Genomic DNA, 15091 nt, shown 5'->3' with positions numbered 1-15091 from the left:
TAAGTGATTCTGCCAATTTATAGTAATTGCCCATATCCTTGGTATGTGAAACTGTCAGTCCTTTTAATTTTAGCCATTTTGGTTCAGTAGTAGTTTTGCAATGTGATTTTAGGTTGTGTTTCAGTGATAACTAACAAAATTGAGTTTTTCTGTTTAACTGTTTTATACTTAACTGTCAGTTTGAATATTATTTTTTTTGTAAGGCACATGCTTATCTTTTGTCCATTTTTTGGCTAGATTATTTCTCTTACAGATTTGTACTTTATTTGTTGGAGATCTGTCTATCTGTCTATCTGATCTTTGTATGTTTGTGTTTTCCAGTCTGATTTGCCATTTTACTCTTTTGATAAACAGAAATTAATGTTAACATTCAGTTTAGAAGTCTTCCTTTTGGTTAGTGTTTTGTATATCTTATTTAAGAGTTCTTTGCCTTCCTCAAAGTCACAAAGGTATTGACTAATATCAAAGATACTTTGTTAACTTCTAGAAGCTTTATGGTTTTCTCTCCCATTTAGAGTAATAATCCATTTGCAGTTGATATTTGCTGATGATGTGAGATAGGGATCAAGGTTTATTTGTTGACTTTTTTTCCCCACTCACCCATAGACATTTTTCAGTTTCACTTTGCTGGCCTAATGTTTTAGTTCTTAGAGCAACTTAATATGTTAAGATAATGACCAACAGATTTCTCTTTGATTAATACCAAGGATTTATACTAATACTGGACTTAACATCTCTTTAAGATTATAAAGTAACATATTTGATAAAAAGGTAAAAATTCTATAAGTATAAAGAAGTTAGCAAAATTTTGCTTTAATGTCACTCCTCTAGGGTAATCACTACTAACATTTGGGTGTTAGCATTTTAGTGTTTCCTTTTTGTTTGTTTTTCTGTGTATGTATTTGTGTTTCTATAGAGTTTGCTGCATATGTATTTGTGTGTTTGTATAAAATTGTGAAATATATTTGCTTACATAATTATATATTTACCACTCAAACTACGAACATTTCACTACATCATTAATATTATCCAATACTAAGATTTTTCATAACTGTATAATGTGAAATAGGTATAATTTATCTCAGTCTTTATTACTGGATATATAGACTGCACTTTTTTTACTATCTTAAAGAATGTTCTTATATGTAAACATGTTGCCATGTGAAATTATTTCTTCAGTATAGGTTTCTTAAGGCTCTTGATATATCCTGGCCAATTTGCAGTCCACAAAGTTGACCAATTTATTCTTCTTCTAGTAGTGTATGAGATTTCCAACTTAATATCTTTATAAATGATCTAGAATAGGAAATGGGAAGTAGAATTTCTAGATTTGAATATGATGTGAGGAAAAGAAAACAGCTGTACTTGGTCTTAGGTTGGCAGTGGAGAAGTAAATTAAAACATGTCTTCAGACAGGAGGCTGAGATAATTCAGCATATTGAAAGGTGGAGAATTTGGAAGAAGGTTCTGATGTGAAAGAAAAGATTAAGCTATTTTTAGCAACATTGAGTTGCAGATAATAGGATGTCTAAGTGGAGATGTTATGTAGAAAGTGGTAACCCTCTGTATCTAAGCAATTAGACATCTGTAATTGTAGGATAATAATAACCATAAATATTTGTTTGGAACTTGAAAGTTTTCAAGGTGCTCTTTATATAATCTCATTTGATTTTCTGTTGTGTATAAGCTGGATATTGTTATTACCACGATTAAGAGATGAAGAAATGATTATGATAATGAGTGGCATCAAGAACTATCTACTGCTATGTATCGTAGGCAATACTTTCCATATATGATCTCTTTCAACTCTGCAGAAATTCTGTGAGGATTATTTCCTCCATTTTATGCGTGAAGAAAGTGGTAAGTGATTAAATTTTAGTTTGGTCTCACACTGCTGGTAATACTTTTTGGAATTAGGTTTTATTTCCTTTAACACCCCACCTAAGCTTTTCTTGTTTTTCCATACTATTTCTGGAAGCCGAGTTCAGCCAGATAGTAATTGGAAGAGGTGGGATTGAAACTCAAGTCTTATTCTTCACCTAAATATTGATGATGTTTTGTCCACTTTGTTATTTGTTCAGTTATTTTCTTTCCCTTTTGTAGTAGACATTCTAGAACCACTAGAATTTTTTTCCATATTCTGGTAGCAAGCATACTGTTGTTCGTAATTGGAGAAATAAAATGTTCATGCAAAAATTATTTTAAAAGAAGTTTTAATAATCACATTTTAAGAAGCTGTTAATAGTTATGGAAATAACACTGAGCTAAAAGATACAAGATCTTGGTTTAAGTCCTAGTGTTTGAAATATAACATAGCTTGGGTAAGACACCTCCCTGAAGTTTTAGTTTTCTTATTTGTAACATGAAGGTAATAATTAATTCACATATCACTGCAGTTAGAATTTCAGTTGCTAGATTTGGAAGACTTGGGTTTAAATTTTGATTTCTTCTCTTACTTAAGAGGATTTTAGGGGCCCCTGGGTGGCTCAGTCGGTTGAGCGTCTGACTTCAGCTCAGGTCATGATCTCACAGCTCGTGAGTTCGAGCCCCGTGTCTCGCTCTGTGCTGACAGCTCAGAGCCTGGAGCCTGTTTCTGCTTCTGTGTCTCCCTCTCTCTCTGCCCCTAACCCACTCGCATTCTGTTTCTGTCTTTCTCAAAAATAAATATACATTTAAAAAAAAATTTTTTTTAAAAGAGGATTTTAGATAAGTAACCATCCTGGGCCTTAGTTTTCTTATTTTGAACATGGGATAAAAATAGTGTTACTGTCAGATTAACTGCAGTAAACTGTACAGGCTAGATCATGTGCTGCCTCCCCCAACCCTGCTACCATTGTATCCTTAGCACCTAAGACAGTACCTGGTACACAGTAGATGGTAGATAAATCTTTGTTTATCATGCTGAGGAGGAGTCACAAATATATAGATGACCGTATAAATGCTAACTTTTTTAAACCAGCATTATTGAGGTATAATTGATATGCAGAAGATCTTCACATATTTAATGTATACACTATGGTAAGTTTGGGATGCTAAGTATTTTTATATTTAGTGTTCTTAACTTTTTATTTTGTAATAATTTTACATTTATAAAAGGGTTGTAGAAATAATGTAGAGTGCATATAAACCCTAATGCAGTTATCAAGACCAGGAAGTTAATGTTGGTAAAAGTACAGAATTTCATTTATTTATCCCCTAATGTCCTTTTTTTTCCTTTTGAGGATTCAATTCAAGATCCTACACTGCATTTAGTTTTTGCATCTTCTTAAGTCTCCTCCATTCTGTGGCAATTGTCAGTCTTGTCTTCTAGGACCTTGACAATAACCAATTCGTTATTGGTCAGTTATTTTGTAGAACGTCTCTCAGTTTGAGTTTGATGTTTTCTTATGATTAGATCGAAGTGTTGAATTTTTGACAACCCCACAGAAGTGATGTCGGTACACAGTGTGACTATATCTTATTACTGGTGATACAAATCTTAATTCTTGTTTAAGGTGGTATCTTCCAGTTTTCCCCATTGTAAGGTCACTACTTTTCCCTTTGTAATTAACAAAGGGAATGCCAGTGCTGGCATTATTGATTTCGTTGCTCAAGTTGTTCCAGGTTTGTCCATTAAGAGCTCCTCCAGACTGGTTCTTATGTCCTTTTGACATGTGCTGTTCCTTTTTCTGGTTCTTTAGTTTGTGGTACCACAAGATGTTACAGGGTCATCTTATATTTTTCCCTGGCCCACCTCTGAAATTAGTCACTTTTCCACTGAGCCCCAGTTGCTTTTATTTGGATAATGGCATTTAGAAACGAAGTTCTGGGTGCTAGGTGTGTTAAACACCATTGCCCCTTGGTAATCTCAACGGACAGAACTAGGAAATACATGTGTGTCTACCAACCCACACATGTACACACGTCTATACTAATTTCTTTGTTAGTGAAGTCCAGGCATCTATATTACAAGAGATTGAATGGAGAAGAGGAAGGGAATGCAAACTGTAGTTAAGATGTATCTAGGTCAGCAGCTCTCAAAACTTCTGGTCTTATGACCCTTTTACTCTTTTAAAAAATTATTTTTTTTAATGTTTATTTACTTTTTGAGCGAGAAAGAAACAGTGTGAGCGGGGGAGGGGCAGAGAGAGAGAGAGAGGGAGATACAGAATCTGAAGCATGCTCCAGGCTTTGCATTATCAGCATAGAGCCCGACATGGGGCTCGAACCCATGAACCGTGAGATCATGACTTGAGCTGAAGCTGGACATTTAACCAACTGAGCCACCCAGGCACCCCATGATCTTACTCTTAAAAAATTTTTGAGTGCTCCCAGTAACTCTCGTTTATTTGGTTACTTATATCATATTTTGCCATTTTAGAAATTAAAACTGAGAAATAAAATTTTATTTATTTATAAAAAATTGAGTTGCAAAGTTAATGTAGAACATATTTTTAAAAAATTATATGGGCAGATCATTAGCTAACTGTTCCCCATCAATTGCAGTATTTTTTCTGTCTCCTAAACAGAGGCTGTCTTTCTTTTTTAATTGTTTTTTTGAAGTGTAGTTGGCACACAATGTCACATTAATTTCAGGTGTATAACATAGTGATTCTTAACTCTGTATGTTACATTATGCTTACCACAAGTGTAGCTGTCATCTGTCACCATACAATGCTATTATAACACCACTGACTATATTCCCTATGCTGTACCCTTTATCCCTGTTACTTATTTCATAACTGGAGCCTGTACCTCCCACTCGCCATCACCTATTTTGCCCAGTCCCCCACCTCTCTTCCTGCTGTCAGTCACCATTTTTGTCTCTGATTTATGGATCTGTTTCTGCTTTTTTGGGTTTGTTTGTACATTTGTTGTTTAGATTTCACATAGAAATGGAATCATGTGATATTTTTCTTTGATATATTTCAGTTAGCATAGTACTCTATAGGTCTATCCATGTTGTTGCAAATGGTACAATCTTATTCTTTTTTATGGCTGAGTAATACTCCATTGTCTATGCGTGTAGCACATCTTTTTTATCCATTTATGTATGGTTACTTCTGTATGTTGGCTACTGTAAATAATGCTGCGGTAAACATAGGGGTGCATATATCTTTTCAAGTTAGTGTTTTTGCTTTTTTTGGGTAAATAGCCAGTAGTAGAATTACTGGATTGTAAGGTATTTCAGGGTTTTGTTTTGTTTTTTGTCTTTTTTTTTTTTTTTTTAGTTTTTAATTTTTTGAGGAACCTCCATACTCTTCCACAGTGGCCACACCAATTCATATTTGACCAACAGTACACGGGAGTTTTTTTCTCTCCACATCCTCACCAGCACTTGTTATTTCTTATCTTTTTGATTCTAGCCAGTCTGACAGATGGAGGTGATATTTCCTGGTGATTATGATTTGTATTTCCCTGATGATGAGTGAGCATCTTTTTGTGTCTGTTGGCCATCTGTGTGTCTTAATTGGAAAAATGTTTATTCAGATCCTCTGCCCACTTTCTAATTATTTATTTTTTGTTCTTGTTTTTATGGTATTGAGTTGTAGAAGTTCTTTATATACTTTGGGTATTAATCCCGTATCAGAAAGATCTTTTGTAGATGTCTTCTCCCATTCCATAGATTGCCTTTTCATTTTGTTGATAGTTTCTTTTGTTGTGTAAAAGATAATTTCTTTTGGTGTAATCCTAATAGTTTATTTTTGCTTTTATCTTCCTTGCCTGAGGAGACATATCTAGAAAAACGTTCCTTTGGCCAACTGATGTCACAAAGGTTACTGCCTTTTCTTGTATGAGTTTTACAGTTTCACACCTCACATTTAGGTCTTTCATCCCTTTTCATCCCTTTTGAGTTTATTTTTGTGTATGGTGTAAGAAAGTGGTCCAGTTTCATTCTTTTGCATGTAGCTGTCCAGTTTTCCCAGCACCATTTGTTAAAGAGACCGTATCTCCTCCATTGTATATTCTTGTCTCCTTTGTCCTAGATTAATTGACTATATGAGTGTGGGTTTATTTCTGGGCTCTGTTCTCTTCCATGGATTTATGTGTCTGTTTTTGTGTCAGCACCATACTGTTTTGATTAGTAGAGATTTGTAGTATATCTTGAAATCTGGGATGGTGATATCCCTAGCGTTGTTCTTCTTTCCCAATATGCTTTTCATAGGGTCTTTTGTGGTTCTGTATACATTTTAGAATTATATGTTCTAGTTTTGTGAAATTAGAATTTGTTTTACAGTTAGATAAATCTGTATATTATCTGGCTTATTGTAACGTAACTGGATTCTCATATTTGCTAATACATTTAGTCTGTAGTGACATCACATGTTAGCTTCTGGAAAATGGCACTCTACTCAGGAAAGCAAAAAAGAAAAAAAAAGTATTATTATGAAAGTATTTTTGATCTCATGACCACCTGAAAGGGTGTCAAGGACCTTCAGGAGTCCCTGGACCACACTTTGAAAATCAGTGGTAAAGATTTACTGAAATTCTTACAAAATGAAGGTACATATATACTGGAAGGATGGATTCGGAAGAACTTCCATGAAGAACAGGAGAGAACTTAAATCATGATGTTATGGTAGTTGAAAGAAAGGAATGTCCAGGTAGGATGGGGGTGGGTCAGCACTGTTTCAGGTAAGATAGCTTGATTGGAGCACTTCATCTACTTCATCTTATAGTTATCTCTAATTTATAAGTTGCTAGTTTACCAGCCAAAATACAGATTTACAGTAAGAAATACAGAGAAACAGACTACAGTGTTTGCTGTAAACTGGATCCCTGAACCTTTCAAAACCAGAAGATAACTGTGGACTTCCTCAAAACCCTGGCAAATGTAGCTCCTTTCAAAATTTTGAATGCAATCGTGGGTCAGGCAGAAGGGAGAGTTAAGAGTTCATGACTCACACAAAGGCCTATTCCTTCAGTGCACCGCTTCTCCTCCTTGACCTAATCTGTGAATCCGTGAGCTTGGAGTTAGAAATACTCCTGTTGACCAGTTACATTGAACTGTTCTTGCCAAAACTATCCTGGAAATAGACACATCCACACACACAGAAACACTCTTGGTCTTAACTTTCTCTTTTTCTGGACTCCATGAATATTCCCCCTCAATATTGCTAGCATTCTTTCTTTAGGCAGTATGTTTGCAGTGTAGTTAATTGTGATTTCATTTTCCTTCATTCAAACACTTGTTACATTTGTAGTCACCTTGATTTGTTTCCTAGGCAATACTTTGGAACAGTTCCTTTCTAGTGATAAACACATCCTTTTTATATGGATACGTACTACTTTTACTCTCAGAATAATCATCTCTCTAAATTTTGGAGCAGTTATTTTGCCTATATTCTTTCTTTTTTTTAAGTTTATTTATTTTTGAGCGAGAGAGCACATGAGTGGGTGAAGGGCAGAGAGCGAATCCCAAGCAGGCTCCACACTGCCAGCGTGGAACCTGATGCAGGGCTTGAACCCATGAACCACAAGATCATGACCTGAGCTGAAACCAAGAGTCAGATGCTTAACTGACTGAGCCACCCAGGTGCCCCTATTTTGTCAATATTCTTATCACAGATTATTCTTTGTAAAAATTTGTCCATAAGAAGGAAATTGTTAGAAAAATTTTGGTTTACAAGAAATGACTTTATAGGGGAACTATAAGTGTGCTTTTAGGCAGAGAAAACGCAGCTGGTGGAATAAGGAAAATTATTTTAGAGAGGCAGTGAAGCAGTAGAGCCTTGGAGATGGATAGGAACAGAGTCAGCACAGAGTAGAGAGGAAATTGAAAATTGAACATATGGCTCCAGAAATGGAGAGGAGGGGTGGTAAGGACAGATACTTCTGCCAAGTGACCTACATCTTTTCTGTAAAGTAGATCATCTAGAATCTAGAAAGCTGAGCTGGGGAGATTATAATTGATACCACTGGCAACAAGGGGCTATTATAGATTCCTCACTAGGGATATGACAAGAAAACAGTTTTATATTAATTTTTTCATGGGAGACTATATGGGGGAGATGATAATATCCTAAAGTAGCAAATTTGATAAAGTTAATTAGAGTGAAATGGATGTTGCTGGATAAGGATGGTAAGATACGGAGAATAAGGAGAAGGAAGAGTCCAAAATGATAGTAAGGGACTCACCTTCTTTCCTGGGAGCTGTGGGTATTGGGTAGACTAAAATAGGCAACCAAATGAAATATTTGCTCATTGTATACTCTGTCTGGTAACATTATTTTAGTAAATTTCACATTTGTCATATTAACTTATTAGCATTATTGAGTCTGGAAGAAAGAAGTTGGGAAGGGTAGCAGGTTTGGAAGGAAAAAAAATAAAAGGGGGATACATAGATAAACCTGCAGCTCTGATTAAGTCTTTCATTTCATCCATGAAGCCTTTTGCAGTTATTTCCAATCTCATTAAGTTTTTCCTTTGATTCCTGCCTTTATTCCCTGTACCATTCATTTAGGTTGAGCCTGACATGTGCTGTCTTGAATTGCTAGGTTGTTTTTTTATTTTTTATTTTTTTTATAATGCATCAAAACTCCCCATGTACATTTTTAAGGAGTAAAAAATGGAGGAGACCTTACGCTTAGAATATATTCTCAATATCTAGAATTATGTTATGTACACATTAGAATTTTAGTAAATTTAAAGCTTTTGTTGTATTATTTTAGACTGAGTTTAGCACACAACAAGCACTTAATAGCTGTTGCATGAGTAAGTAAAGCTATTATGAGAAATACCAAAGAAGAGTATCTTACTTGCAGATATCAAGATAAGATACAAGAGCATGAAATACTTAAATATGTAAGTAGGATCATTTGTTTATTTTTGGGCCAGGAATGAAATAAGTTTTGAAAAAGAGTGGTTCTGGATTCTGGTGTTGAGTTACTAGTGATCATGGGAATCAAAGGAAGGATTTTTTCAGTGTACAGAGACCTCTTTATATTTAAGGTTAGGAGAATGAAATGAGAAAGATCAAAAGATGAGGAAAACAAGGTAATTAAGGGATACATTTTAGAAGTAGTAATAAAGAACCAGCTTTGAGCTGTGGCAAGGGGTTGGAAGCATGACACTATAGGACTCTACCTCTTCTAAGGGTGTTGTGGAAGAAGTTAGAGGAGTATGGAAGTAGATAGGGTAGTCCTGAGTCTCAGAGTGGGAGGCCTAGAGAGGGCTTCAAGTTTAGGTAGAGAAATGCCTGGATTTAGTCCTATCTTTTGAAAGAAGGATAGTTAGGCTGATTGATGGTTTGATGCTATTTCTGGATTGGTAGTGAGGACAGCATTGAAATTCAGGTCTCAAATGCAGGTATGAAGTTGTACATGGGACAAGTAGAATGGTAAAGCTTAAGTGACGAGGAAGAAACCAGAGTTTTTATTTAGTTTTTTTATCTGACATATTTCTCAGTTCGTTGATTTTCTTGATGCTTTAATGAGTATATCTGAAAAATCCAGCAAACCATTCTCTTTATATATCATGTATTTGCTGATGCTTGCTTTGATTAATTATACTTTGGTTTATTTTAGATGAAAAATAACACTAAAAGTTTGATTTTCTTGTAAAGACAGTTCTCAAGGAAAGAATAGACAACTTAGGGATGATTATTGTCTCTTTTGTCTTGCTTAAGAAAGTTTCATGTTTTTATTGATTATGGTTGTCTTACAAAGAAGACTTAACTTTTCTCAGATATTTTTGCAACTGACTCTTAGCTGACTTACTGACATCATATACATTTCCTTATGGTTTGGAGTTACCTCCATCTTTTCTCAGCACCTTAGGCTGGATCAGTATACTTTAGTGTGTTATTTATGTTATATATAGAGGAGATTACTTTATTCCATTAATGAGTAATAAGCCTGTTGGTGCACTCTAAAAATGTAATTTCCTGTGTGCCTGACATTCACAATGTTTTGATCCATTGATACTTCTAGGTTTGAGTCTGCTTTCGTATATTAAAACTGTTCCTTATAATAAAAAAAATGCTAGTACAAATACCATTTTCTATATATGTGGAAATAACTGAAAGGCTTAGATACATTTATTAATCTTTTTCACTCTTTGGTTTGTGAATATCTGGTAATTACAGGATTTATTTGTGAATTTGTCTTCTACTCTACTTGGCACTTTGGCTAAAAAGGATTCCTGTTTCTTAGTGCTGCATGCTACATTTTCATGGTTTCTTTGCAGTGTAGAAACTGACAGAAATGTTGGAACTACTTTTTCGTGCCCCTGCAAAATGGGACAGAGCCATTCAACAACTGGTTACATAGTCTGTAATCATTCTTCTGTCTCACACCGAACCCAAGTCGTTAGTTATATTCAGTACACATCACTTCAGTGGTGGGAACATGTTTGTATTCCAAAGACTTGTTGGTGGTGATTTTACCATTTTATTTTATGTTCCAAATAATGATACCAAAATAAGTCCTAAGAATGTTCACTACTACTATTCTATAACCTGATAGAAAGAATTATTAACTAATCATTAACCTCCTGTTTTTGTGCCAAGCTTCTCCTTGATTTATGATTCTCATACTGTCTGCACTTCAGGAATTTATGAAAGCTTCCAATTCCTTATTTTGTCAGCCTGAACCCTAGCTTATGTTGCATTTTCCTCATGAACCCTTTCTACATAGCTATATTTTCCAACTTTCCACTGACTCTGTAAGATGTTTATAATCTTGTGTACCATTTTTTTAGTGTATTTTTTGAAAAATGTAGCCACTAGTACATTGAATTTCCTGGATTATTATTAAGGAGTTGTTGTTTTACTTTACCCTATAAAGAACAGAAGTTTATTTCTCCTGATTATGGAGGCTGTAAGTCCAGGATCAGGGTGCTAGCCTGGTAGGGTAGGGGCCCTCTTCCAGGTTGTACATTTATTGGACATTTATGGTTGTACATTTGTTGTAATGGTTGTACAATTTGTTGTAATGGTTGTACATTTATTGTAAGGACACTTCTTGTGTCCTTACATGGTGGAAAGGTCAGGATGTGTAATATATTTCAGAGGCTGTTGAGTTGAGCGGTTTTTAGTTTTAAGATTCTGTTTTCATTTCAAGGATAGATTGAAAATGTAGTAATAAAGAATGGATGACTGAGGATCATCAGTTGTGATGAGAATTGACATTACCATTATTGATCTAAGAACCTTGGTGCGTTTTTGTTTTAGAACAAACACCTCTTTTCATATCTGTGAAAACAGAGCTGAAGATGGAATAATGTTGACATCTTAATGTTTCTTGTAGCATTTATTTGTTGTGTAATTAGTATCCTGTCTTATACATAGCAGTGACCTAAAGTTATATGCAGTTCTATAAACATCTTTATTTGGTGATGATTTAATGTACAGGTCAGGAAAATACAGGCTAAGCTAAGATACTGTCAGTGTTGAGTTTACAGATAATTAAATTTTCATTTTTTGACCTTTCTTTTGATGTGGATTATCTTTTTTTAAAAAATTTTTTTTTTTTTTAACGTTTATTGTTGAGAGACAGGGAGACACAGAGCGTGAGCAGTGGAGGGGCAGGAAGAGAGGGAGACGCAGAATCTGAAGCAGGCTCCAGGCTCTGAGCTGTCAGCACAGAGCCCAACGCGGGGCTCGAACTCACGAGCCGCGAGATCATGACCTGAGCTGAAGTCGGTCACTTAACCAACTGAGCCACCCGGGTGCCCCTGATGTGGATTATCTTTTAGGATTTTTGTGTTGTTTTCATATTTTGTATATCAAGAGAAAGCCTCCTGTGAAGTCTAAACACTCCCTTCGTCCTCCAGTATTTTACTGAATTTTCGAATTAGGCCCCTTTTTGTGCTTTTAATTAACTTCATCAGTTTCCTTAAATACGGGAATGAAATTGATGTTAGTTTGTCCTGACTTCTGCTTTATTCTGTGGTCTGATAATCTTTTCCCAGAATGTCTTTAATGTTCTCTTCCAGATAGATTTTTGTAAAATCTTGGTTCATTTCTCAGTTTGTATACTCTTGATTCTTATTACTGTATTGCCTGTTAATGAACTCTTCAACACATTATTTACTTATACACACACACACACACATAATCATTTTGGAAGCACCTATATGTAGGCTTAGTAAAGGATTAACCATGCAGTGGCTTTGTCACAGTGGACTTTTTGTTTATTTGTAAAATTGACTCTTTTTTTTTTTTTAACAGATAAGTGTAAAGCAGGAAATTACTTTTACTGATGTGTCTGAGCAACTGATGAGAGACAAAAAGCAAATCAGAGAGCCAGTAGACTTACAGAAAAAGAAGAAACGGAAACAACGTTCTCCTGCAAAAGTAAGAGAATATATTAAGGTGGTGGTCCCTAACCTATTGATTCCAAACTGTTGGTTAATCTTATGGGCAGGAACCTAGCTGGATTATAAAGCAGACATAAAAATTTCACGTGGCTTCGTAAAGTTGGAATGTTGTATCAGGAGAATGGGATGCATGTCTGCATGGAGGTGGTGGGCGATTGGTTTCAATTTTTCCACTTTTTTCACCTTATCTTTTTTTCTAAAAACAAACTTTTCTTTTTCCATGTCTCTCTTTTCTGTGCTTGCTGCTCATTCATATTAATATTACAGTTTCAAGAAAATTAACCAGTTACTCATCAGGGAAATGTGGGATACCTGTACTACAATGTAAACTCCATGCCTGGAATAGTAGGCATATTAGACCCTTAATAAATACTTGATGGGTAAATGATGGATTGGTAAATAAGTGACCTAGTAAATACTAGTAGTAATTGTCTGCTCTTTTTCCTCTTCAGTACAGTAATAGTTGACTATAGGTGACATTTTGGTATTCCTAAGAAGTATCTGAACTTTGAGCAGTATGTTTATATCTTTATAGTTTTCAAATTCTGTTTTCCCTCATATAGTGAAGAAGGATTTTTTAATAAGGTCATATTATAATATGACCTAATTTTGATGGCTACTTGTTTTTGCATTTGTGATTTAGGTAATCATTATTTATATATTTTGTCTGTTTTTGGACTCCGTGATATGCTAGAGCCAGCTTTGTATATAAAGATTAATAGATTGAACTTCCTGATTTTTTTAACAGTGTGTAAGTGATTTTTACATTAAAGTTCTTAATGGTTTTTATAAAGATGTCTTTTGATACATCATACTATATTCGGGGATTGCTGTGTTGTTGGAAGTTGTGTTCTCATTGCCTTCATTTAAAATCATGCCGCACTTAAAATATTTGGGTATAGATCTTTGTGTGTTACTGAGTCAGAGGGCATGAATTTTTAAAAAGGGTTCTTCACAGTATCACTCCTTCCAGAAATGTACCAGTTACATTGCTACCTACAGTGGACCTGATGTGTGTCTGTCTTTACTCTCAAGTGTGAGACCTTTCTTTTTTGTAGCTTAAAGTGGACATCTCATTTTAGTTTAAATTTTGGTTTATTACTGGCCATACTAAACTTTTTCCCTGCCATAATTATTGGCATTTTATATGTTTTCATGTTTTGTGAAATCCCTCCTGTTTTCCTTCCCCTTCTTTTCTGGGGGTTAATTTTTTCCCCAGTGATTTATATGATACTTTTTTCCCCCACATTAATGAATGAATCAAGTTCTTCATGTATAGAATAATACAGGGTTTTGAGAAAAAATTAATTTATAAAATTGCAATAGAGATTATGTTACTTTGGGTTCACTGCCACTCTATGGGGAATAAAGTCTTTTTAAAAAAACATGATTTGTGTAAGTTCTACATTCTCCTTGACATTGCCATTTTTTTTCCTGGTGCGATTGAGTGTAATGTATTCTGAAATTCTGACTAAAACTCAGATTGTTATCTTCTAGTAGGATGTTATTTGGAATCTTTATTTGGTGATATGTTCTAGGTGTTTGTAAAAACAGATCAGAGTTTTAGAGGTTTTAAGCTATTTTGCTTGTCTAATTGGTAGGTAAACTCATTTATAATGTATTGTAAGTACATGTGTATGTACTTGCTAGATAAAGGATTTGGCCTATTTTACGTGTATTACATACAAGAAAATGTTTTGGAAAGGTCTTTTTAGGGAATTCTTAGGAGAGTGAAATAACCAGAAATAATACATGGGAGATGAGGGTCTGAGAATAACAACAACAATAAGAAAAACAGTAATTTTTGGGGCGCCTGGGTGGCGCAGTCGGTTAAGCGTCCGACTTCAGCCAGGTCACGATCTCGCGGTCCGTGAGTTCGAGCCCCGCGTCGGGCTCTGGGCTGATGGCTCAGAGCCTGGAGCCTGTTTCCGATTCTGTGTCTCCCTCTCTCTCTGCCCCTCCCCCGTTCATGCTCTGTCTCTCTCTGTCCCAAAAATAAATAAGCGTTGAAAAATAAAAATTAAAAAAAAAAAAGTAATTTTTTATTTTTATTTTTTTAAACATTTTTTAAAGTTTATTTATTTATTTTGAGAGAGAGAGAGGAAGGGCAAGTGGGGAGAATTGTCTTGACACGTTACATGTAACAGAGAATGGTTTTGGATGGTTTTTAACATTGGTCTGAAGTCTCCAGGTGAATAATTTTTGCATCTGGAGTCTTAGAACTTTGAGCTGAGGCAGAACCAGTGTGTTATTTTACATTTTCTCAAGTTTGTTTTAAAAAATTTGCACATAATATTTTTCATTAAAGTAACTGTTTCTGCCTTTTTTTAAGAAGAGAAAGAAAAGGTTATCTCATGTTTATAAGTGAAAGTGTTGTTTGTTTTAAATTCCTTAAAAACAGTTTTAAGTTTCTCAAAGAACTATAACTTGTTGTGCTTAGAGGACTCCACTTTCCCCTAAAACCTTTCCCAGATCTTGAATTTTGTTATTATGAATATTTTGAGTCTGTGCCACCATTGTGTCATATTAGATTGGGGATCTTGTATAGGAAATATAACTAATGTGGTAGACTTTTAGTTAAAATATTAGAGCTTCTACATCCCTATAATTGTGGCTCCTTTCAAGATAAGCTTTGTAGTGAGAAGTACTGTATTGTTATGTCATGTTTAGCTGCTGTGGATTTGAAGCAATAATTGCTTTCTAAGCCTTTATCATATGGCAAAGCATTGTCATCTTAAAAATTGAAAATTGCTAAAATGCACTTGGCAACATCTCTGAAGAAGAAGAGGGG

At 34.9% G+C, this 15091-nt stretch overlaps 1 protein-coding gene across 3 annotated transcripts in view; it reads left to right on the top strand.

Annotated features, from left to right (window-relative positions):
- The window catches only part of ZNF148 (zinc finger protein 148), a 126548-nt gene that overhangs the window by 68468 nt on the left and 42989 nt on the right, over positions 1-15091 (top strand). For all 3 annotated transcript variants that reach the window (XM_043594396.1, XM_043594398.1, XM_043594397.1), the window contains one exon: positions 12152-12277. In XM_043594396.1, coding sequence (XP_043450331.1) covers positions 12152-12277 — 126 coding nt within the window. The remainder of the gene's footprint in view (positions 1-12151; positions 12278-15091) is intronic.

Source organism: Prionailurus bengalensis, chromosome C2 (genome assembly GCF_016509475.1).
Source record: "Prionailurus bengalensis isolate Pbe53 chromosome C2, Fcat_Pben_1.1_paternal_pri, whole genome shotgun sequence".
Classification (NCBI taxonomy): domain Eukaryota; kingdom Metazoa; phylum Chordata; class Mammalia; order Carnivora; family Felidae; genus Prionailurus; species Prionailurus bengalensis.
This window is presented reverse-complemented; position numbering and strand designations above follow the sequence as displayed.